The sequence below is a fragment of the Berghia stephanieae genome, chromosome 9 (genome assembly GCF_034508935.2).
Source record: "Berghia stephanieae isolate SIO BIC M18660-M18661 chromosome 9, UCSD_Bste_1.3, whole genome shotgun sequence".
NCBI lineage: Eukaryota > Metazoa > Mollusca > Gastropoda > Nudibranchia > Aeolidiidae > Berghia > Berghia stephanieae.
In genome coordinates, this window is record NC_088368.1 from 28,348,409 (window position 1) to 28,375,852 (window position 27,444).

At 34.7% G+C, this 27,444-nt stretch overlaps 1 protein-coding gene across 1 annotated transcript; it reads right to left on the reverse strand.

Annotated features, from left to right (window-relative positions):
* Nucleotides 1–10,293: 10,293 nt before the first annotated feature.
* On the reverse strand, nt 10,294–23,696 carry LOC144979353 (dolichyldiphosphatase 1-like). The gene is made up of 8 exons (XM_078925997.1): nt 23,519–23,696; nt 20,073–20,173; nt 17,814–17,898; nt 15,047–15,143; nt 13,273–13,365; nt 12,153–12,281; nt 11,525–11,614; nt 10,294–11,130 (listed from the first exon to the last, which is right to left on the reverse strand). Exons 1-8 carry the CDS (start codon nt 23,595–23,597, stop codon nt 11,091–11,093), a joined length of 714 nt encoding a protein of 237 aa, XP_078782123.1. The 5' UTR covers nt 23,598–23,696; the 3' UTR covers nt 10,294–11,090.
* Nucleotides 23,697–27,444: the final 3,748 nt, after the last annotated feature.

The following is a 27,444-nucleotide window of genomic DNA, read 5'->3' on the forward strand; positions in this document are numbered from 1 at the left end:
TTAATATTGCCAGAGCTTGGGCATTGCTGCCAGCTTTGACATGCTATCTGACATGAACTACATGCAATACAAATGAAAAATTCAATAAAGACCCAAAACATTCCGATCCAAGTAGTCAAAAGAGTTTTGTAATCAACCACAATAACACCAGGTATCCATCCTTATCTGTTGTGTCCAAGTTTTTAAGGTACAGTATACTTATCTACCTCTGTACATATCATATTAAGACAAAGAACACTAAAGGTACATAAGTAAGTGACCTATTACTATTACTATATTCAGAGCTATTATAAGACCCACGGAGTTGGAGTTTATCCCAGTTTCTGTAGCGTGAAGTGGACAATAGCAATTACTTATTACCCTTTTGAAAGGACACTAAGTCTTTTGCAAAATATTTCCCACAAAAAACTAACATACAGGGGAGTCAGAATAAAATCTCAACTTCACCTGGGATCAAACTTATGTCTCTTTCTATGTGATGTGAGTGCTCTACCAACTGAGCAATCAGGAGCCCTATGTCATGATGAACCTGATGCTTTTACTTTTAACGGCCCATCGCTTCTAGCAGCTTAGTATTCACATTTGACATTTGTCAGTTTTGAGGATCATTACGGCATATGCTATTTAATGTCATTTCAGCACCAGTAAATAGGAAGATAACGGGAGAGTCAAAAAAAGAAATAGGGATATATTATATGTACAATAAAAAGCACCTAAGAAAAAGTTAAACAAAGGAGGTTCAAAAGAGTGACCACCCTGACCCATCATGGGAGGGCTTTTAGTCTAAAGTGACAAAGCAAAAGCATAGCTTATTATTGAATTGTCAATCACTATGCAATAGCCAATCAGGATAGGCTCATCATGACATGTCCGACCCATGTAGTATAAAAAATTCAATAACTGAACACTGAAATTAAAAACTGAACGGTAATTCTATCCAAGATTATAATGTGGGTCGACCAAATAAATATCACCAAATAAACAATCATCACCAAATAAACAATCATTTCTTTTTCCATTAAAATACCTTTAAATTTAATTTTTCTTTTTAAATGATTATGAATCAAATTTGAAATTGTCACCACATGTATGATCAAAAGCTGACTAATTGGTTTGTATGTTTTGATTTGTCTGTTTTTAAGGGTTTTACAGCGCTTGTAACAAATTTAGATCATTCCAGCACCAGTAAAAAAACAAAGAAAATGGAATTGTAAAAAATAATTATAAAAATTACAATTAAAAGTAGACGAGAAAAAGTAAGACAAAGGGGAATTGGTTCAAATAAAGAACAGATGTAGATTCCAAGAGCACACTACCGGTGCGCTTAGTTTGAGATCACCCAAAAGTCTCATCCAGACACAAGCACAAAATCCCACTAAGAGGAATACATACACTCAAATGCATACTTAAAGATCACTGATATAGGGGTATAGAAGACACAGAAAGCGCCTACCTGACCATTCTGGGAGGACAATTTGTTTGTTTTATTTGTTTTTAAGGGTTTTACGGCGCTTGCAACACATTTAGGTTATATCAGCGCCAGTAAAAAGGAAGAAAATGGGATAGTAAAAAGTTCTAGAATTACAATTAAAGCACCCACGAGAAAGTAAGACAAAGGGGAACTGGGAACAAATAGGAATTAGATGTAGATTCCAAGAGCATACCACCAGTGTACTTAGTTTGAGATCACCTATACGTCTCATCCGGACAAAAGCACACAATCCAACAAAGAGGAATACACTCAAATGCTTACATTATACATTAAAAATAAATATTATGATACATAACAGAGAGATGATTTACAAGGAAAAAAATATCATCTCCCAAAACAATAACTATGCATTTGACTGTTTCCCTCCCAGCAGGGACTCCGACCAGGGCCAAGACAAAACCAAGTAATCTCATTCCAAGACAAAGACAGAAAGCATGTTGGAAAACAGATATAAGGGGATAGAAGACACAGTATGTACCCCCCTGCCCACTATGGGAGTGGGAGGACAACAGACCCAACCCAGAGAGCCAACGTGATGTGGTCTTCCGATGTTATCACCCCGCATGACCCGTAAGTTTTGGCATTCCGAGTATTTCTCTACTTCAGAAAAAAAAAAAAAAAAAAAAAAAGAAAAAGAAAAAGGCATGTATAACATTTTTGAGGTATGGTAAAATTTGAAGTCGTCTAAGACGAATTTCAAGTTCAAGTTCTTCAAAGCAGTAAATAACAGAATCTAGGGTAACAAAGACCAATGTTATTATTATTACCATTTTTATATGACAATATAAGAGCCAACCATCATATCAAAGTCATACATTCATTACCAATTAACATTTATTAATACATAAGTTCTCTGAAAATGAAAAGGTGTGAATAATGCAGGGCCACAAAAAAAATAAACCAAAAAATTAAAAAATCACCTTTTCATATGTTTATCTTCCACCAGTGCCTGCTTTAATATTTTTCACTTTTATACATAAGTTTTACGATAAGTAGGTTATTGTTATTTGTAGAATTACACATCAAATACAAATTGAATATTCTATGGATGAAAGATTTTGAAGCTCAAAGATCGTAAAACAGCGAACAGCATGATACTTTGATATTTCTATAAATCCTATTGCTGACAAATTTACTCGTCTTTGTCAATACGTTATATTTGCTAAAGGAAAAGAAACGATTCACAAAGGGCATTTATATTTTAATAGTTTTTTTTCTTCCCATGAATTGAACAAATTACATCACTTAAAGGAGCACTAAATCATAATTATGAATAAGACGGCTTTCACTTCTATAATTTTATTTATTTATAGATACTTCATTTATTCAATGTAAAAATCATCAATATCTGTAAGCAATGATTTATTCACAAAATAATAATAATAATAATAATAATAATAATAATAATAATAATAATAATATTAATAATAATAATAATAATAATAATAATATTAATAATGATAATAATAACAATAATAATAATAATAATAATAATAATAATAATAATAATAATAATAACAATAATAATAATAATAATAATAATAATAATAATAATAATAATAATAATAATTTTAATAATAATAATAATAATAATAATAATAATATTAACAATAGTAACAATCATAATAAATCTATATCTCATTTATTAGCATGGCAGTGTCCAAAAAAAAAAAAATGGTTCATTAGCAAGATGCATAAAATTTACATTTTCAACAGGATCAAGGATGGGTGATCAATGACCAAAAAAAAAAAAAAAATATCTGAAAGAAATAAATGAATAGTAATCATATTCATAAAATGCATAATGATTCATAAATACATCACACATAAATATTTGAAAGAAAAAGATTTATATACAGGAAAATAGAGTTGATCCATTTTTACTTACATCCACTACAATCATTGTTCACTTTCATCTGCTCTTTTTTGTTTTTTTTAATGAAAACAATATGGGATAAAAGGGAATGACAGTTCATAAGCAGATGGACAGCAATTCATGCGCACATCAAGGTTGGGGACTGTGCTGTTGCCCGAGACTTACAGTGGGCCCCTGTCATGATAAAAAAAGCATGGCTGCCCTAAATAAAAAAACAGCCTGGCAGAGAATTGTAGACGTAGAGTGGTTGTTTGTTTACTTGTTTTTAAGGGTTTTACAGTGCTTACAACACATTTAGGTAATAGCAGCGCTAGTAAAAAGGAAGAAAATGGGGTAGTAAAAAGTTCTATCATTACAACTAAAGCATCCAAGAATAAGGCAAGACAAAGGGGAATTGGATCAAATAGGTAACAGATGTAGATTCCAAGAGCACACTATCAGTGTTTGAGATCACTAAATGTCTCATCCAGACATAAGCACAGGTCCCCGCCAAGAGGAACACACTCAATTGTTTACAAATCATACATAAGTAAAAGGAAAAATAATACAGTACATAACAGAGAGATGATTTACAAGGAAAAAAATATCATCTCCCAAAACTATAAATTTGACTGTTTCCCTCCCAGCCAGGGCCAGGACAAAACCAAGTAATATTATTCCAAGACAAAGAAAGAAAACATGCTGGAAAACAGATATAGGGGGATAGAAGACACAGTGTGTACCTCTCTGCCCACTATGGAACCCCACCCAGGAAGCAGAGAGGAACGAGGGAAGGAACAGCCTCTGACCTTCCAAGTAGGAGAAATGCTAAACAAGCCTTATTTGCCTCCTTCATCATCACCATCATTGCCTTTTTCACCCTGGGTCAGGGTGTAGGCCACAGACAAACAGCTTCCATCCCTCTCTATCTTGAGCTAACTTTTTTATCTCGTTCCATGTCTTATCACTTCTATGCATTTCAGCTTCTTTAACTCTTCTCCATGTTATTTGCCTTCTTGTTGTTTGTTTTTGTCTTTAAGGGTTTTACGGCGCTTGCAACACATTTAGGTTATATCAGCGCCAGTAAAAAGGAAGAAAATGGGATAGTAAAAAGTTCTAGAATTACAATTAAAGCACCCAAGAGAAAGGAAGACAAACGGGCACTGGGGACAAATAGGGATCAGATGCAGAGCAAACAATCAATGTACTTAGTTTGAGATAACCTATAAATCTTTTTTTTTTGTTTGTTGCTTTAGGTCTCTTCCAACACAATTGAGGTTATATGAGAGACCGCTGAAACAAAAAAACAAGCAATCTAACAAAAATAGTACAAATGTAAATCAAAATCATAACCTAAAGATATCATAAGCTAAATTATAAATTTTTTTTTGTTTGTTTGTTGCTTTAGGTCTCTTCCAACACAATTGAGGTTATATGAGAGACCGCTGAAACAAAAAAAACAAGCAATCTAACAAAAATAGTACTAATGTCAATCAAAATTATAACCTAAAGATATCATAAGCTAAATTATAAATAACCAAGAACAAACAGGCAGAGGATTTACAGAAAAAAAATATCCCCTGTCAAAAATACAATCACAAACCAAAGAAGCAGGATAGGCTAGTAAAGAGAAGAAGAAACGACATCACTATCGGATCGTACACCCATGAGAACACCATAGGTATATGATTCAAGGGTGATGCTCCCATCCAACCACCCGCCTAAATTATAAATAACCAAGAACAAACAGGCAGAAGATTTACAGAAAAAAAAATATCCCCTGTCAAAAATACAATCACAAACCAAAGAAGCAGGATAGGCTAGTAAAGAGAAGAAGAAACGACATCACTATCGGATCGTACACCCATGCGAACATCATAGGTATATGATTCAAGGGTGATGCTCCCATCCAACCACCCACACCTATAAGTCTCATCCGGACACAAGCACAAAATCCAACAAAGAGGAATACACTCAAATGCTTACATTATACATTAAAAATAACAAACATAATAATACATAACAGAGAGATGATTTACAAGGAAAAAAAATATCATCTCCCAAAACAATAACTATGCATTTGACTGTTTCCCTCCCAGCTAGGACTCAGGCCACGGCCAGGACAAAACCAAGTAATCTCATTCCAAGACAAAGACAGAAAGCAAGTTGGAAAACAGATATAGGGGATATAAGACGCAGCAAGTACTTCCCTGCCCGCTATGGGAGGTAGGAACCCCACCCAGTTTGCCTTCATCTTACACTGATAAAATTACAATTACTGTACAACTTTTATACAAACTAAATATATTTGCTTACTTTCCTTTGAAAATACAACAGTGCTGATGGTGACAAAAGTGAAAAAGTAGGAAAATGTTGAACGATTGCCTTTAAGCCCCATTTTTACTGCACTAAGTAGCAATGACTATGAAAATTTTTGTTTTCTATTTTTGTAGGAAATACTACTCTCAAATCAAAGCCCTATCTCTTTTTGAATTTTGAAAATCCATTAATATATAACAAAGTTATGCAGTTTCAAATGTGTCATCTATTTGGATGACTCACAAAGAGAAAAAAATACGGAAAATATGGGACGCTTTTTCTGCGTTTTATTCTGGCTTGTGGCCGTATCTCGTTTAATACATGGAATTAGAGATTAAAACTTGGCAATTTTATGGCAAAATTATCAGAAAATATGATGAAGACACCAGAAGAGTTCTAACTTGTATAGTTTTAGAGCTGTATGGCTAGGATCTATAATTTTGTTTTAAAATATACATAATATTGATCATTTGGAACTTTTCCGAAGTGTAATTTTGTGTCTACAACCCATATAAATGACATGAAAAATGCCTGCTAAATTATTATCAATCAGTCCCGTGAGACCATGGCTTATGTTATATTTATTTGAGAGAGAGAGAGAGAGAGAGAGAGAGAGAGAGAGAGAGAGAGAGAGAGAGAGAGAGAGAGAGAGAGAGAGAGAGAGAGAGACAGAGAGAATGTGTTTACTATCCCTATGACATAACAATGAAACAATACCTTAATTTTAAAAAAGCGCGAGGATTTGTGTCATCAGTCATCGCAAACAAGGTTGCCAGATGGCCACGTGTGAGACCAAATATATAATTTTGTTTCTTTTATTAAATTTTATTCAGCTATTTTTGTCTCAGTGACATTTATCCTAGTCTATTCAATTTTATGTTTGTTAAAATTAAGTTCATTTTAAGTGGGCCAGTCTTAATAGTGCAAGTCATATGATTTTCTATTTAGCCACTTTTGAAGTCGAATTTGGTCAGGTTAAAGTCTGTCCATCTGGCAGCCTTGCCTCGCTCACATCATTTTCATGTCGCGCGATGGGGGAGCAAAATGGTCGTCTCCATATTTTCACTTATTGAAATGCAAATTGGGTTGATGTTTTATGAGAATACGGGAAAAGTACTTATCATAATCCAATGAAATTTGAAATATAAATAGAAGAAATGTGCATATATAACCTTATGAGCGACAAAATCTCTTCTCTCTGTAGTTTTAGAAATATTGTACTGCAAGGAGTAAAAATCTATTTTTAACGGTCTTCTGGTAATCGAGTTTTGTCGCTTGACATAATCTAAAATGACCTCTTTTCTAACTGTGTGCCAACTTTCAGTCATATTCATCAATAAACAGCGTCGTAATTAATTTTTTAAAATAGCATGTACGGAACGGCTTCGTCCCATATTTTGTCGCGAATTTGGGAACTTCGTGAGCGAAAAAGAGGCCCAAAGATTTGTGCGGGATAGTCATTGCTACACTAAACCCCACTTTTAGAGCAATTGAGATGATAGACAATCATTGACAGAGCTGCCAACCCCATCTGATGAGAATGTGTACAGTGGGAGACTTCATAAAAATGGCTACAATCCTGAAATCGACGGAAGCTAACCATTTTGAAAGTAAGAGGAAGGTATACTTACATAAAGTCACATCTAAAAGTAAAAGCTTGAAACGGACTTCCGGGCTAACGATGAATATTCGATTTCATGATATCGGACTAAATCAATAGGAGTACAATTTTGAACGAACCAGCAAGCTTAATATAACAGCGATACGAGCATCCGGGCTATTACAACTAAAGAAAACTGAAGTGACTCTGTACACTGAAAATGGGTACAATCTTGGGGGAAATGCGTACAAGCGTACAATCGCTGAAAATGCGCAAAATTCCGCATTTTTTGCGGTAGGTTGGCAGCTCTGCATTGATAATCTAGCTAACTTCTGGAGAGTGGGAAACTGCACCTGTGTGCTCCACCACACATCAACTCTCTCATTGCTAAAAATTGTTTTGAGAAAATGTAATTTTTAAAAAGAGAAAATTCCTCCTCTGGACTCCAAAATCGCGGATTTCCGTGGATCCGAGGAAAACCATCAGGACTGATACAATTTTAGTCAGGAAGTCAGTACATGAGAAGAAGAAGAAGAAATGGATAACACTACAATTTATATAATTAAAAATGGTGTTCCTTAGAAAAAATCCCCATGTCTGCCAACTGACCAGTGACAAGTAAAAATAGAAAATATGAATATACCGATCAACCCCATTAAACACCAAAGCACACATTCTATCACTCTATTCCACACATCTTCTTGATATTTATGGCAATTTAACAACAACAAAAAAGAAAAAAAAATGTTGAAGTGGTCAAATGATTTCAGATAGATATAGAGCTTAGAGCTTATGAGGGGTCCTGTTACCTCAGTTAGTAGAGCAATGACTTCACATGGAAAGGGACTGAGGTCGGCCCCAGGTGAAGTCTGAGATTTTTCCTGACCCCTTCCCCCCTGATCTTAGCAGCAGTGAATGGGTAGCTGGTGGAAAGTACTTTGCAACAGATTAGCATCCTATCCATAGGATAGCAATTGCTATTGTATTGTAAGTTTCATGCTATAGAAACCGGGATAAACTCCTGCCCAATGGCTCTGAAGAATAATATCGCTTATGAGCGCTAATCAGCACTAGGGTAAAAGTAAGATGTGCCAAAAATGATTTTCATGACATTCAACAGAAAAAGACATCAGTATCAAGATAATAAGAAAAATGGTGTGAGGATATGCTATCAAAAGTAAAAGTAGAAACAGCTTTTTAAAATGTCGAAAAAACGTGGACAGAGATGATATTTTACCCTTTGAGGAGAGGTCCCGTTGGCTCAGTTGGTAGAGCACTCGCTTCACAAGCAAACGGACTGAGATCGATCGCGGGTGCAGTCGAGATTGCGATAGACTAGTGTCCTATCCTATACAAAGGATAGCAAGCAATTGCTATTGTCCATTTCAAGCTATAGAAACTTGGATAAACTCCGGCTCCATAGGCCTATAGCTCTGAAGGACGACGAGAAGCTTTTTCTCCTATTACTAAGTACTATACAATCAGTTTTACAATTAATTTTCACTATATAACCCAGAGAGACTGGTGAAAAGCAAACCCTTCAAAAGTTTGGGTTTTTTTTTTTCAAAATTATAACAACAAAAAATATTGATGTATCATTGTGTCCAATGTTACTAAAAATACCATTTGACCGGGCCTGAGTTACAAATTCAAACCATAAATATATCACACAGGAAATAAATAAAATAACCTGAGCTTTTATATAGTGCAATATCCACTACACGTGCACTAAGCACTTGACACAGGGGTCCCTAGCCAACAGCAACATCTAACATGGTGGACAAGACATGACGCCTGTTAGGCGATATTACAATTTTTTTCCAACAGATACAATGCTGTCAATGGCCAGGTACTCATTTTACACACGAGTACTGTGAGAGAATGTGAGTAAAGGGCCTTTTCCAAGGACTCAACTATGCACCGCTCAAAGCAGGACCTGAACCCATGTCATACGGGACCTGAACACATGTCATAACACTAGACCAAATAGCCGCACTAAGAGACGACAACGAAAGAAATTGATTAAAAACGGATATCATGCTTTTCAACCGATTCCATAAATTTATCACCAGCCAATAAGATTAGAGGGTGAATCGACTGTGTGCATTAGAAATTTATACGATTCCCATTCAGAAATGTAAACAAAGCCACAACCATCTAACAACTGTAATGCAAAATTATGAATTGGAAAAAAAAAATAAAAAGAGGAACTAAATCAGTTTGAACAAATAAATAAATAAAGAACTTAATGATAATTAAAAGAAGCTAGTTGTAGACACCAAAATGACACAGATATATACAGGAATAATATTTACATGTTACAATATCATAAATCAGCAGTATATATACATATATATATATATATATATATATATATATATAATAGAAAAAAAATGACAACATCAAAAATCATTATATTAATAATAATAATAATAATAATAATAATAATAATAATAATAATAATAATAATAATAATAATAATAATACTAGTTTACCTGCACAAGGGAAGAAAAAAAAGAAAATTTACTTCCAAATAGAGAAGACATAAAGAGGGATAAATACATAACACAGAAACTGTTTGAAGAAAAGTGGTTATATTATCATGGACATAGTCATCTATACCACATAATGAGAAATAATAAAACATGCTTAAAAAATATAATGTGTGCAGAGATCACAGGGAACTGAAAGAAATGTCAATGTTATCATTATTCACTGTATTAATGGATTCAATATAGATATTATTTTCAATATTATTGTTGTAAGGTTTGACACAATGGTGTTGAAGTCTAGGGGTTATCTTTCTTTTAAAATAATAGTAAGTCAAATTGCATGGACAAAAATAGAACATAATGATACATATCAACAATATATAAATTTTGACAATAAAAGCAATGCAAGTAATTTGAGTTCTGCACAAACCGTAAGTGAAGTGTAATAACTATCACAATTACCACATGAATGCCACCACCTCAATTCCCCCCCCCCCCCCCCTCACACCCCTTGTCTTGCCACAGGTTTTATACATTTTTTGTGGTCGTTTTTTTTTCTCTTTCAGTTTGTCGCTACCTGTAGCATATATATGTGTTATTTTGTTTTCAAAAGCACCTCTCTCCAAGTTTTACAGAACTAATATTAATAAAATACAACTACAAAGCCCTCTAACACCAACATTCATTTTTTTAATAGCTTAGAAACATTTTCTCTTTTAACATATATGTCACACCAAATAATTAGATTTACACCAACTGAATGGTCACACAAATCTCAGAATATGGCTTAGAGATGATGGTGAAGATGATGAGGACGAAGATGGCGATCTTAAGATGATAACAATGACAATAATAATCATACAGCTTATATTATCATACAGAAAAGACAATTCTCTGAACATAATCTGGTATTTCAACAAATCTCCAACTTACAAATATTTAAAAATCATTCACTAAATAATGTAATTATTCTATGAAACGTTAATTATAACATCCACATCCACAACGATGTTCATAAATAAAAAAATGTATTCTATTATACCTTTAGAATTCACAATATAGCCAATGTTAATAGGTTATCCATTCTGTGGTTGAAAAGCACAGTAAGCACTCATATTCTAGAAACACTCTGTGTAATTTATGTCACTATAACATTAGGAATATGAATACTTCAAAGTGACCCGTACCACAATAGTATTATTTGCAGTGCACGGAAATTGACATGAATGACTTCGATGAAAAAATATGGCAGAGTAGCACAATCCCAAAATCCCTTCTTCTTGATGTTGTAGATGGCGGCGGTGGAGAGGGCAGTCACTGCCAGGGAAAACGTCATTGGGATTTCCTGGAAGACATCTTTCTCTGCCGACTCCTGTAAAAATGAATAACAAAAATAGCTCAGTAAAGTATATTGAATTGAACAACTTTCTTTTTACTCCAATCCCACCATCCTTTCCCCTGTCCTTTTTTTCAGCATTTTGCATCAATCCACAGACAAAAAAAAAACTTCAGACAATGCTACAAGATGGTTTATTGCACTTTTAGGACAATGGGAAGCATATATGATACTCTTTCAAGTTTAAACAATTGTTTCCTTTATCATTTTGTTACTTGTCGTCACCCAATATCTATACAATACTCCCTTGATACATATAGTAAAAAATATATAAATAAACAAGCCACTTTATGCTCTGGGATTCTTTTTAAAACTGTTTGTTCCGACTAGATGAACTTTCAAAATATCAAAAACCAAAATGACTACACACCTGGCCTCAGATCTAGAGCATGTGTACTCAAACCACAACACATGGGGGATAACGGTAGAATCTCGAAGCATAAGAAACTCTCCCACTCCACTGGAATAAAGAACAACATACAAAAACATTATCATAACAAGATGTACAAAGAGGATGAGGGGGCATAGTGAAAACAGTAAATCACGATGGAAGATTGGAATCATTTCAATCCCCACCAAAAAAAAAAAAGGATGAAATAACTCTTAAAAGTTCTGAATGCCCTGGTATTAAACTTTCCTTTTCAACAGCTTGTAGTGAATTAAAGACACATTTGTCACTTTGTACAAAGGATTAATAATAAATAAAATAAATATGTATCTATAGATAGTATGCAGATGACGTCACTCAGGCCTTTGTTATTGTTTTTGCCATCCGCGTTTATGAGTAATGCTCACTGAACTGTAGTAACCCGACTATAAACGTTCATGGATACACACAGTTTGTGTGTTGGTCAGTTATACTTCCGGATGGCAATATTGTGAACTCCTTGGCCAAGCGCATTCTATCTATAAGTAGAAGAACTGCAGAGGTGGGCAGGCCTAGTAAGATGAGATGCAAATCAATATGAAAGCATAAGAATTCTCACTCCACCACTTACCAGTTGGCAAAAATGGGAAACACAGGAGAGATGAGTAAGACAACAGCAGCAAACCACAAGCCACTGACTAGGCAACCCACAATGGCCCCACATATCACTTGGCCAACTGTGTGGTACAATAGATATACTCTGGGGATGACAAGGGGGATAAAAAAAAAAATGGGCGTGTAGATAAAGCAACATACTTCTATCATATTTGATCATAAGAAAACATTAGTCTATTGAGTACAGAAGTCAACAATGATGCACAAATTTACCTTTTTTTGGTGTTTGTGTGTTGACCTCATGAGCCCAATAAGTCTTGAGAGGGGCTCAAGATAGATAGTACGTTTGATACCATTTCTTTTGGAATGGTAGATAGGGTTGATTGTAGAGAGTCCCTCTTGTAGCCAGACAAAGGGTGCAGTAACAGTTGGGTACTGGGCTCAACTCCCTATCACTGCACAAATTGTTATGACTTCTGGCAATTTTCCACTCACTTCATTTCTTGTTATTATCAACATATGTGCCTGCTCATCTCACTTTTCTGAATTAATATTCACCAAATATCAGAGCATACTCAATCGTCCCTGTGTTACATTATTGTGTTGAGAATAGAGCTCATAGCCTAAACTTTAACTGTGTTTGTGTATTGACCACATGACTTCAAGATGTACAGCTTCAATTGCTTTTATATCTGATTGTAGGTGTGGGTCCCAAACAATAAGTAATGACGATGGAAAAATTAAAGACCATATACACTGCTAAGGCATTGGATAAAGCATTAATCAATGTGAAACCATGGTAATGTATATTATTCATTTACAATATTAAAAATGATAGTAATAATAATAATAATAATAATAGTACTATTAATAATAATAATAATAATAATAATAATAATAATAATAATAATAATAATAATAATAATAATAATAATAATAATAATAATAATAATAATAATAATAATAATAAAATAATAATAATAATTCTTTATTGTCCTCAGGATGGAAATTTCAATAGTTTACGCGAACAAATATAATAAGTATATAAATGCCTCTCGCTCTTTCTTTATCTCTCTCTCTCAGTATCTTGTCATGTAACAAATAAAGTCAAGCACTAATAAGTATTATGCACATACCGACTCCATGAGACACAGATTGCTAGTAGAACTGCAAGTGTAGCACACACAACCTTCCATAAATCGTCTATCATGGAATGATTTCTGTACAGTCTGAAACAAAGAAAACAAAATGAAATAAATAAAGAGTAGTCTTTAAGTTAATTGGAAATCAGATTAGGAGTAATTGAATAAGCTGAACAGTTGCCTATGATACAGAGCCAGACAATGCAAGTAGGAAAACACAACCAAAAATTTAAAAATAAATAAAACATCCAATAACAAATCAACCTCCAGTTTTTTTGGACAGAGGACATTAATATTTCATACATTTTTCTATTTGATCTGTCAAGTATGTAATATACATCAATGTTCAAATTATTAATAGGAAGTTTACAGGCTAAAACCTATCAAATGAAAAATGAAAAAAATCGCTTATCACCGCTTTTTCAAATGTCAAAATGATGTCGCAATAAACTATGAAATTGTCTCTCATTGTCCTCATAATAATAATAATATGACAAGAAAACAGCAACGATAATAATAATAATAATTCTTGATGAAAGCAACATAAGTGATCAGTATAGACTGATCAAAATACATCAGACTATTGAAAGTAATTGGCTTTACACAATGGTGAAATAAAACAAGCACCATCAAATCAGCATATAGCTAAATACAGATTAGACAAGGAATTTGAATATTCATCATCACTTGTGTCCAATCTGATACAATTTTTTTTTTAATTAGGGAATTTTCTTTCTAAGAAAATAAAATTACACAAAATGGTGAGCTATGCTAAAGATTTAAGAATCGCATATTATATAAAATTCAATTTAAAAATACTAATACACAAATAAATTATTTTTAAAATGAGGCAATTGTAAATTTTACTGAAAGATCTAAAGGTCAATTTTATTTTCTTTCTGAAAGATCGAACATTTTATAGCCTTGTAAAAATAAAAAATTTAAGGAGTGGCAGCAAGAGACTTTCTATGTTGCCATTGACTTGATAAATAGCTCAAATTCTATGTTTTAATATGTTTTAAGTACATCATCATCAAGCTCTATGCCTGTCCCAGGCGTCAGTGATTTTTTTTCACATCTCACTGTCTCTTGCTGTTTCAATAACGTCATACTTTATTTGCCCCTTACTCTTTACCCTCACAAGAAGTTCATTTTTTGTCTTTTCCGACTATGTTGGTGTTCTAAAATAAGTTTGAAGATTTTCAATTTCTTGTAGGTGCGGCTATGTGGTCTTATGGTATGACACTCACTTTCAGATCGGAAGGTCCTGGTTCGAGCTTCGTTCAGGGCATAGTTGAGTCCTTGGAAAAGACTCTTTATTCACATTCTCTCACCGTACTCAGGTGTAAAGTGAGTACCTGGCCATTAACAGCGTTGTCTCTGTCTGAAAAAATTGTAATATCGCCTAACAGGCATCATGTCTCGTTCTATCTTAAGTGCTGTTGGCTATGGACCCTTTGTTAAGCGCTTTGAGCATGTTTAGGGGATATTGCGCTACATAAATGCTCAAGTTTGTTTTTTTTTAGGTAAGATCGAGATTTTCCTTGTTTGTTTTGTGTTCGGTGTATAGTACGCATCACTGGTCTTAAGCACCACATTTCAAAAGCGTCTCTCCTTCTCTTCTCTGAGAACATTTCTTAATATCCAACTTTCACAGCCATAAAAAAGGGTTGACCACACACCTAAAAACAAGACCATATTATGCGAAACAAAAATACATGTTCTGAAATGCTTAAAATCCATATATAAATGATAAAAATAGAATCACCTTAAAAACAAAAAGAGAGTTATATATGTGGCAAAGAACCACATGAATTGGGAATGACTTGAGGGCATTCCATACTCATTATGTAAGTTTGGGCGACCTGAGGAAGAAAAAAAAAATATGGAAAAACATTAGCATTAATTCAAGATATTTAAGATTGAATTACTCCCATCAATGTAAACATCAGTAAGCTCCTATTCCCAATACTAGAACTACCATATTAATAGGTAGATGCAAAACGTTCCTTATATTGCATACTGAATGCTTAAGTTAGTAAGAGCTTACAAGCAACTTATTAAAAAATATGTTGGTTTTGTTTTTTGCTTTTTTTTTTTTTTGGGGGGGGGGGGGGGGGGGGGGGGGGGGAGATAAATCTGAATTTGAAGAGGAAAAAAATCTGCCTGAAACTTCAAGAAAAACTCTCAAACCTGTGACTTCCCTGAAGGTCCAGAGTTGAGAGTGTTTGGCATGATGAGGCTCATTACAATCGATTGATATTTGGCCAAAATAGTATAATGTTTTATTTTTAGAGTGTGTTCGGCCTGTATTTGAAATGGTGCTATAAATATGTTTGTTTGTTTTTAGGTGTTTAACGGCGCTTTCGACACTATTTAGGTCATTTAAGCGCCCGTTTCTGTCTTTCATCAATCTTTTATCGGCCCCGAGGGGCCACAGCTGATCAAAACTTGTACTGTTGTAATAAAATCTTTATAAAATCATAATAGTTACATGTTTGTTAAGTAAAAATATCTATTTACAATTTCTGCAGGAGTTCACATTCCTGCAGATACTTTAAAATTGTAAGCGGATCGACCGACTGAAACAGAGACTTCAAGTCTCTGTTATCATAATGTTGTGACCTTACTGTTCTAATTCTGTACATTCAATTAAAATGTGTTGAACTGTGAGGTCACAGTTACATCTTCTGCAGAGGTTTTTCATCCCTCTCCAGAAGGAAACGGTGAGTGAGGGCAGTATGTCCGATCCGGAGTCGAGTTATTTTTACCCTCGTCTCTTCTTTTTAGCCCCAAGTTGGGTCTGGGTCCGAGGTCACTTTTAATTTGTTTTAATTTGTTATGTACATCTCGACTCCAGGATCGTTCCCATTCCTTTCGGACATGTTTTTTTTATATTGATCTTTATATCCGCGTGTGGGATTTTACTGCCCTCTTGTAATTCGTGGCTCACCGCCTCTTTTGCCAGTCGATCCGCTTCTTCGTTCCCCTGGATACCCACATGACTAGGTACCCAGAGAAAACAAACTTTCTTTTTTTTAATAAATAATTTATTTGCGCCTTCCAAGATACTTATGAGTCTTGGATCGGTGCAATAAAAGTTTGAGATCCCCTTAAGTACGGACAGCGAGTCAGACAAGATCAAGAATTTGTTTTTATTCGATCTCTCAGCCAAACGGAGAGCATTTAGGATTGCTCTTGATTCCGCTGTAAAGATCGGTGCTATAAATAGAGAAAGCAGTTGTAGAATGATGATATGGTAGCGGTGGTAGCAATAATGAAATGACCACGATGGTGTTGTAGTAGTAGTTGTGGAAGTGGTGGGCATAATCATAATGATTGGTAGTGATTGTGGGGTGAAGGTTGTGATGTAATGGTGGTTGGTGATGGTAGTGATTAGGTGATGACAACAATGCTAATGCAGCCATGGTGGTTGAAATGATGGCGAGCTAGTGTTAGTTGTGGGATTTAATCCATTTAGGAATTTCTGTAATTCAAAACCTCCAGAGAGAGAGAGAGAGAGAGAGAGAGAGAAGAGAAGAGAGAGAAAAAGATAGAGAGATAGAGAGAGTGAGTGAGAGAGAGAGAGAGAGAGAGAGAGAGAGAGAGAGAGAGAGAGAGAGAGAGAGAGAGAGAGAGAGAGAGAGAGAGAGAGAGAAGCAGCTTTGAAGATCTATGTTCACAATAAACTGCTAAATAGCTGGTAATTCCCCTCTGTATTCAATGCAGAGAAATTTGATATCTCACACTATTGACATTCATGTACATTTTCACCTCTATCAGATTACATGTTCACACGTACATAAAACATGGTCGGATCAGTTATATCATTTCAAATTTAGTGTTGCATTAGCAAGTAAATCGTGATCAATTTATATTTTACTCAGTATTGAACAGCAACTCTTCAAGATAAGTCTAGCTATTATGACAAAACACTTTACAAACTTGACAATTCAAACATGTCTCAGGTTTGGAAAACTTTTTGGCAATTTGAGAACTATTTTTATCTATTAATATTTGAAGTTATTTTTCTGACCAAAAACAGGGAAAAAATTTGTTTCGTCAGAGTACGACAAAAATGTGGATAAGTTGTAAAATTTACAGCTTACAAAAAAAAAAAAAAAATAGAAAAGAAAGTCTGCATACTTTCAGAAAAAAAGTCACACTAGCTCACAGATAGGTATGAACATTTTATTTAAAGCTTTTCCATGAGATTTACTGTGTTAAACACGCTTCACAGTGTTTCATTTACTCCATCAGCATGCCATATGGAACCATATATTTCCATTACATACAGAAACAATCACCCATTGTGTGACTTTTTTGTACTAATACTCTTACAACATCCGACACCACCTGAGTCGTGTGGGGTAATGTGTGTAACATGCCTTAGCCAAAGAAACAAAGTTGGAATCAAAATTTTCCACGATCACTGTCACCCAACCACCACTGACCAAGCTTAACAGCCCTTGTCTTTTAAAACAAAACAAGAGATCATACCACTGAGCCACCACGCCACACATTTAAGAACTTACCGACCATTGGCCTGCTCTCCTTAATGGTGTACTTGAGAATCATGTTCACACCCTCATTAATGAAAAATCCAATGAAGAAAAAAATCTATGGGAATAAAAAATAAAATATATAAAAGAAGCATCACTAAAAATCACTAAAAACATCCTCCAAATATTGACTGTGAAGTATAATTTGTTCATTATGCCCACTGATAGTGATCGATTAAACAATAAACACAAAAAAGGATTATTTCCAGCCTCGTTTGTATGAACTATCAAGCAAATTACCTCTAAAAGTTATTTAAGCAGGTTGTAAATATTTTTAAAATAAAAACTCTATAAATGCTATCTTTAATTCAATGGTAAACAAAAAAAAAGAAAAGGAAATGAGAGACGAAGGAGTAGGACCATGGTACTAAATATACCCAAAAAATTGTAAACGGTAATTTTTCTTAAGTGATAACCAAGACAGCTCAGAAAAACAGGAATAGATACAATGTCTGACATTTGTTTTATTCTACAGCCAAAGGCAATTTGTAAAACATCCTTCTATTTAAAGGTTTGAAAAAAAAACTAAAAACATTTCTTTTCATATATTCATTTTTTTTCAATGTTTGACGACTATTAATAACAAAGTCATGAGCAAGAGGAAAAATATGACAGTTCTTGTCAGATAAAGAATGGTTGACGGTGAATAAAATTAAACGACGAGTGTTTTCAGAAATTTTAATGAAATGGAATTGGATAGAAATATATTTCAAAGGATTGTCTGACCCTATTAACTGTAGTAATAAGTGTGGTGATGAGTGATGATTAAAACGCACAACACGTCCAAAGTTATAGATTATTGTTTTTCACTGTCCCATTAAGATTCCATAAAACTGTAAAAGTAATACAAGAAAGAAGCCAATTGAAAGCTTTCTCCTACTCCTTTAAAGTAGTTTAAAAAGCCATAGGAATAATGCTGCAATGATCAAAGCAATAAAGTAGGTCCAAAAATAAATATCATTTCACTTTGCAATGAGTCACTCATTTTGAAGTGGCTAATTATACTTATATACTATGTCAGATCGGCCTGTCTGGGTTTTCTAAAATTAGAAAAGGTAGCTCATAACATTTTACTACAGTTAATTTGGTCATAAAACTACAATATACAAGAGCACTGATATTGCAGATGAGATTTTCCAACCTGGTCAAAGCAAATACAGTGGAACCTCCCGATAACGACATGCCATGGGACCGGGTTTTTATGTCGTTATCCGGAGGTGTAGTTATTTAGAGGTTTCCAAAATGGCGGACAAAGTGGGCGTGGTAAGGCCCGCAGGACCAGTTTTTATTAACATTGACAAAACAAACAAAACATTGTAGTGTATTCCTCTTACAGGGTTCTTGTGCGTGTGTCTGGATGAGACTTTTAGGTGATCTGAACTGAGTACACTGATAGTGTGCTCCTAGAATCTACATCTGTTCCCTATTTAAACCATTCCCTTTTGTCTAACTTTTTCTTATGTCATTTCAATTGTAAATCTAGAATGTTTTTTTACTCTCCAATTTTCTTCCTTTTTACTGGCGCTGATATGACATAGATGTGTCACAAGTGCTGTAAAACCCTTTAAAACAAACAAAAACAGGTAATTCGGACACTGTGAGTTAGATAAAATTCCTCATCCTCTTCCTCCCACAAAAACACTACTACTACTACTACTACTACTGCTACTACTACTATACTACTACTATTATTATTACTACTACTAATACTACTACTACTATTATTATTATTACTACTACTACTACTAGTACTAGTACTAGTACTACTACTACTACTTCTATCACCACATAATATCACATTTTCCAAGATTTTGTGTTTACTTGCTTACACTTACATTTATACCTTGGTTTTTATTAATGCATATCAGCCAAGATTCGTCGAATAAAAGCTGCGTTCTCATTGGTACAAGCAAGAATCGTGTTTATAAACTTTGAGTACTCATACTCAGTATTTTTAGTATCAGATATCTACGAAAACTGCCGAAAATCGCCAAAATGATGTCGTTATTTGGAGGTTTTATCGAAAAGTACGTCGTTATTTGGAGGGTTTTTTTTACTGATCTTAAATAGAAAAAAAATCGGGACCAAGGGTCAATGTCGTTATCACGAGGTTGTCGCTATTCGGAGGTGTCGTAATCGGGAGGTTCCACTGTATATATATATTTCCCCATATAAATCTTGTTTGTTTTGTAGACAATATCTGAGAACACCCCTATTGTATTAATCACTTACAGTGTGTAAATCTCTCCTGAGAAGAATCTGACTGAGAAAGCTGACGAGTAACATGAAGGGAGCTAGACTGGACCAAGCCAAAAGGCATCCTATAAAGTCACCTGCGGAAATTTAATTCAATAGAGTAATAAGAATAATAATAATAATAATAATGAAGATGATGATGATGATAATAATAATAGCTCATGATATTTATAAACTGTAAGCAGCAGGTTAAAGATTTGTCTCTATTGTTAAAAATCACCTTAGATGCATTGCAGACTTGCTAATTTTGCAGATACAAAATGCATGACAATCTTTGGGCAAATCTGGACAAACCTTCACGTGAAGATGTTGATAATTGATTATATGATGATGGTTGTGGTAGCGATGGTGTTTGTGATGTTGATGTTGTTCTTGAATATAAATGACATTTTAAAATCATGGAAAATAGCTGAAAATTTGGGAAATCGGGAATGAGAATAAATATCAAGAACTTCCCTATGATATCGGGAGAATTGGCAGGTTTGCATTGGCCTGAACAGCCTGAAGAATTCTAACATTATCTTTAGTTAAGTGGGGTATCAATGAATTACAAAATTCCAACTTCGATAGAAAAGAAATGACTGGACATTTGTGCTTACAAGTGAACTTCAATCCTCAACACCCCCCCCCCCCCCCCCCCTGTTCTCTCACTCTCTTCCCCATTAACAAAGAGCAGAATTTGTGTAACTGGGATTATAAAATGATTTGCAAAAAATTATTCTTATGTGCATCAGCCACATTAAATTGGTTCTCAAGTCAGATATGTGATTCATTGAGCTCATTTGAGCAATGTTAAGGAGTAGAATTTAAAAAAAAAAAAAAAAAACAAGTTGGAACTTATATAGAAGAGCAATATATAGGGAGTTTAATAGAAATTCTAAATGTACCTCACACACTTGAAACCAATGTCATATGAAAGAGCTGGCAACACAGATTACAAAACAGTTTGAATTTTGTTTCTATCTTGATTAGAAATGTAGTTACGGCAGTTCAAAGTCTGAAATTTCAGACCGTTTTTACCCCAAAATTACCATTGCAAAGTTGTGACCGAAATGGCATGATGTTAATAAAAAATGGTTAAAACAGTCAATATGGAGTTCTTATCATATATAGTATACCAAAATGTTCGTCTTATCGAGGACAATGCATTTACATTAATAAAGAGGAAGATAAACAGTTCAAATTAACACATTATTACATAATATGACGCAAATGTTACATAATCAAAAACTCGGCTAGACCTAAGAAACAATTTGCTCTTTCACTTTTGGATTTATCCCCAATATCTTACTGAAACAATTGCAAATAATTACCCTCTTGTAATTAATACATAGAGAATAAAAAAGGGTCTGAGAGTATTTAAATGAAATGAAAAGATATAAACATGTTGTGTAATGACATAATGAGTTTATTTTCACCTATGGCAATTTAATTGCATATAAATAAAATGGTAGATTGAAAAAGTTCAAATAAATTGAAACATATTCCCTATTATAAGTAGAAGGAAAGTTCTGGCTTTTAATACTTTAAAAAATTATGCTGAACCACTTTGGGTTTATTGCTATTACATCATTTGAACTGACAATTAATATAATTTTATCCCCCCCCCCCCCCCCCCTTTCTCTCTCAATGTATGGGGGTGTCAAAACTAATAGAACTTCTTACCATAATAATTATTAAGGCTAAGGCCTTTAGAATATGGATACAAATGATAACAAACATATCTAAACATATGGGAAAGAAACTTGATGACTTGATGGCAAAGTAAAATTAAATTAAAGCAATTGGTATTTTTAAAATATCGATATTATTAATATCGGATTTCACAAAGAGAAGAAATATACAAACTTTTAAAACAAAAACTATAAAATGCCTATAAATAAAGTTGGAAAGTATGTATTTCAAAATAAAAACATAGTAAATAATAGTACTGAAAATATTATGGACTAAATTTAAAATATCGATATGAATATCGATATCGCCTGGCAGCCATGATGAGAAGATAATGTAAACAAGGCATTTCGGCGCAGAGTTAAAAGGTGTCTGCGCACCGATATAGAGCCCTGAAATTTGGCATGAATAAAGTTTAGATGTTATTCTAAAAACAAGCGTTTAAATTTTAAAAACACACGCGGTAAATAAAAAAAGAAATGCATTTGAAAATTGCCAAATTTTAACTTCATACAACTTCTGGAATTATTAATGGATTTTTCCTTAATTGGCACCATTTAAAAGGAAATTGAAAGACGAAAATAATGATACCAAAATATCTGCGATATTCCTCTTTATAACGAATTTATTCATCTTTAATTGAACCCCCCAAAACGAGAACGGCAATTTCCAGTCACAACTTTCCTATGGGCGAGTTGGGTCAAAATTTGACTGCCACGGCTGCTGCTCACTAAACTGCCTACAATATATCCACTAAATGTGCTCAGAGCCCTTTACAACAGCAAAACATAACATATAGAGCGAGACATGACGAGACATGTTAGGCGATATTACAATTTTGCCAACAGAGACAATGCTGTTAATGGCTAGGTACTCATTTTACACCTGAGTATGGTGAGAGTGAGAGAATGCGGGTAAACAGTCTTTTCCAAGGACTCAACTATGCACCGAACGAAGCTCGAACCCAGGATCCATTTGATTCAAATTTTGAATACAGTCAAAAAAAAATCAATGGGGAGATATTCGATATATGCAGGCGCCACTTCAATGGCTATTATCTACTATTAGTTATTAGTATTAGTTAAATATATGAGTTGTTCACCTAGAGTTCAAATTAAAGTTTTATCCAAAGAAATAAAAATTGGACTGGTAGGATTAATAGATAAATTTTGCAATTACAATTAGTTAGGGTCTATATTTTGTTAGGTGGGAATGCTAGGGACTCTCAGACTCAGACACAACTCATAACTTACTAAAGATGGCTGCAAAACTTTCGCCTGACTACAAAATGTTGCTGCTCGAAGCTCGTGGAAATAAATAACGTTAAATTGAATGTAAGCTTCAATTTAATATACGAAAACATATAAAATGGACGTTTCCGGTTTCCCCTCATCACAACAAAAAAGGATGAATGATAAACGAATGATGAATGAGATACAGATATTCAGATAATAATAATGTGGTATCTAAGAGTCAGAGTCAGAGTGGCAGTAGTGGCGTTGTGAAGGAAGCAGGAATTAAAATAGAACAATAGATGTCTATAAAAGGTAAGGCAATTAATTGTCAAAAGATGGGAGGCGGGGAGGAACTGTGTAATGCAGTTATAGTTTCATCTCATGATGTGTTTGTTCAAAATTTAAAGTGTTGTGATTTGTTTGGGGTCAAATCAAAAAGTATGGACAACATTTCTCCAAAGATTTTCAAGATATGGCTTTAATTTTTATTGCAAAAAGGAAAAAAATAATCTTCACCTTTGGGATACTCGACGTATGTTAAAGATATCGCCTTCCAAATCGTTTGTGCATCTGAATTGTCTACCGTTTTATCCATCTTTACGTGGTAAACCTTGACACTCGTTTTCTCCTCGTTCCCAACCAAACAAATTCTCTCTCTGACAGGCAACACTTTCTTGTTATGAAGGGGAAAAAGTCAGCGAAGGTTTAAGGGCGAAAGTGCAAAATGCGCATGCGCGTTCAGTCGTGGTGAGCAAAACGGCATGCCGGTTACCAAATTATTGATTCGGTTTGTGATCCATCGCCTTTCAGTTCAAATTCAAGTTCAAGTCCATGAGATGCAAAAGTCACACTTTGCCAATCACCGCAAATCTTATACACATAAATGTTATCTATCATACCAAAATAATCCTGTCACTCCAGTCATTCAATCCTCCCAGTGTTCTTATATATATATAATATTATATTATGGAAAACGCGTTGAAATGATGTTGGATCTATTATGACATAATCAAGGACACTGAAAGCTCTCCTTGGACATAATAATAGTATAGTTTGTTCCATTCATGTGTGTTCCAGGGAAATAGTTGTATTTGTATGTGTTTGTTCTTGCAAATGGCTGGTGGAATTTGTCGATGTGATGAAGCCTGGTCGAGTATCTGTTTGTTTGTTTTTTTTTTAATTGTTTATAAAGATTGGAATGTTTATGGCTGAATGGTTGCTTTTACTGTTTTGTGAAGTAGATGATTATGCGCGCGTTCTCTCTAAGAGACTGGAGTATTGGCCATCTTAGTGTGTCAAGAGCTGCTGTCACAGACCCCGGCTCTGTCATCTGCATTTTTTTGCTTAATTGGGACCTAAAATTTGCCAAAATTTGCAACAAAAAAACCCCCAAATTTGCCAAGAAATTTGCCAAAAAGACCAAAATTTGCCCAAAAATTTGCCGAGGAGAACTAAACGTTTCAGGAAAATTTAACACGCGATACAGAAATATATATATATTATATATATATATATATATATATATATATATATATATATATATATATATATATATATATATATATATATATATATAAAAGACAATTTATTACATTTAAGGAGGCGACATATGAATAGCGTTGTTACAAAGATTTTAAAGGATCATTATCCGTAGAGAGTAGCTTCCCTTGGTTTGGGCCCAGGCAAAGCTGCAACATTTCTCAAATTTCGCACTTTTTTTTTCGTTATTTTGTTTTCGCTTCTTTTTTCCCCCAAAATTTGCCACGCGATTTGCCAATTTTCCCAAAATTTGCGGATCGCCCTGATATTTGCGGCCGCAAAAAATGCAGATGACAGCCCCGGCTCCATCTTGCGGCAGTTTGTGACAAATCTTGCAGCTTCTCTCTGAATGTTATCGACGGCTTTTATGTCCTTAGTCTTGTAGTGATCCCATGCATTACAATTACATGCATACTCCAAAAATAGGTCTCATCAGTTGAATACATGCCTCTGTCGTTGTCTTTTCAGGACATTGATGAAGATTTCTCTTAATGAAATTTAATGTTTTAAAGGCCTTTGTCACAATATTGGCGAATATGATGTTCCCACTGCAGGATGTTATTTAAGTGGACTCAAAGTACGCTATACTATTTACATATTTACGTGTTTGACCTAACATTTCGAAGTCAAAACTCAATGTGATTTTCTTGGTGGAGATTGACAAAGTTTCAAAGTTTATTCAATCTTAGGCTCTCGCCAATAAATCACTCAATTTGATGACAGCATACATGAAAGTGGCGGGGGGGGGGGGGGGAATGGTAAATGGAACCAAAACTAATAAACTGACACCACAGAGCATTTTTCAGGATGGAAATTCATTTGCCACGTGTTTGACCATTGTATCAGTGAATAAATCTGACTTCAGAACCCTTGCATCGTTGTGATCTTCTTTCGTTCTGAATAATAGACTATAGTCTGCGAATAGTTTAAGTTTTGTTTCATTCGATAGATTTTTTGTGAAGTCATTTATAAAAATAAGGAAGCAAAGGGGCCCCAATACAGTTTCCTGCGGCACTCCAAATAGCACTCTGCATTTTTCACCTGTTTTCCCATCAAGCACTACTTCTTGTCTCCGATCACACAGCCAATCTTTGAACCAATTATGTACTAGCTTGGATCTTGTTACGTATTCCGTAGTATTCTATTTTCTGAAGAAGTCGTTTACAAGATACGATATCGAAGGCTTTTGAAAAGCCAAATACTATTAGATCTGTTTGTTTCCTTTCACTTGACGCTTTTGGGGGCGAAGTGGCCGAGTGGTTAAGGCATTGCACTGTGACCCGGATGACCCGGGTTCGAGCCCCGCCTCAGGCACTTTCGTTTTTTTCCTTGAGCAAGATTAGTAACCCCAAATTTGCTCACTTGAACAGCATAGGTGATTCCTGCTGACACCAGACATCTTGTTTGATGAGTTATCTATATTCCTTCGTGGAATGTCTAGGCGACGACATGTTATGATGTTGTGGCTCAAAAGGCATACTTATTATTTTTTTTTTTTTACCCTTTTGTTATTTGCTCAAGTGTATTGACACATGATCTACCCTTCCGAAAACCATGGTGGTAGTCAACTAGTATAATATATGATTATGATCAAAATTATCCATAATGCTGTGAAATAGAATATGCTCAAGTACCTTGCAAGTTACCGATATAAGTGGAATGGGCTTGTAATTTGAGGTTATGTCTCGTTTGCCTATTTTTATTTTAGGTGAATTGCAGTAATCCTAGCATGTTTCCAATCATTTGAGACTTTTCCTTTGACGAGAGATTGCCGGAATGGGATCTGTCACATTCTTTCAGGATTCGTGTTGGAATAGAATCAGGTCCAGATCCTTTCGAGGGATTTAGGTCTTTTAGTTGTTTGGTAACACATTCTCCAGGGATTTCTATTATTGGCATATTGGGTATGTTGCTGATTTCCATGCATGGCAATGTTGTTTCATCTTCTATTGTAAAGACACTTTGGTATTGTGCGGCTATGTGGTCTAGTGGTATGACACTCGCTTTCGGATCGGAAGGTCCTGGGTTCGAGCCACGCGCTCCGCGCATAGTTGAGTCCTTGGAAAAGGCTCTTTACTCACATTCTCTCACCGTACTCAGGTGTAAAATGAGTACCTGGTCATTAACAGCGTTGACTTTGTCCGAAAAATTGTAATATCGCCTAACAGGCGGCATGTCCCGTCCTACATGTTAAATGTTGCTGTTGACCAGGGACCCCTTGTAAAGCGCTTTGAGCACATTTAGTGGATATTGCGCTATATAAAGCTCAATAATTAATCAATAATAAAATATTGCTTATTCAATCAATATATTACAGTTTTCTCTGGTGTCTGTTGTCGGCGCTGGTGTCGATATCGTTGTGATCGCTACATTTTTCGCCATTTGTAAATATTGCTGAAGAAGGTTTATTTATCGTAACGTATTTCTGGCACTGGTTGTTATTTATCGGAGTAATTGACAGCAGCGCATTTAACGTTTTGTTGACATTCGTATTAATAGATTTCGTGTTATTGTGATCGTGTGTTTTGTCAGTGACAAGCTATACTGACTTGTGTCAATGTAGCCGGCGGGTGTGTGCGTGGTGAGTGAACAGTTGGTCGATGTCCGTTTATTGTTTGTATAGGATTCAATAGCCTAATGTTACGCCCGCCCAGCAACGAGCAGCTTGGTTCTAAATAAAGAAAATCGATACTTTTTATTCTTCATGCTGGCCAGAACTTTTCACATGTCATGTGATCTGAATGTATGAAAGTCAAACCATGATTAGATTTATAATGTTTTTCTCCTCTTGATACACTTTTATGCTCGTCGGAGAAGTATTTCATAAGGGCGTCCGCCATTGTTCCGATAGTTTAGAACCAGCTACACTCTAAGTTACTATGCATCATTGCGAGGGACGTGAC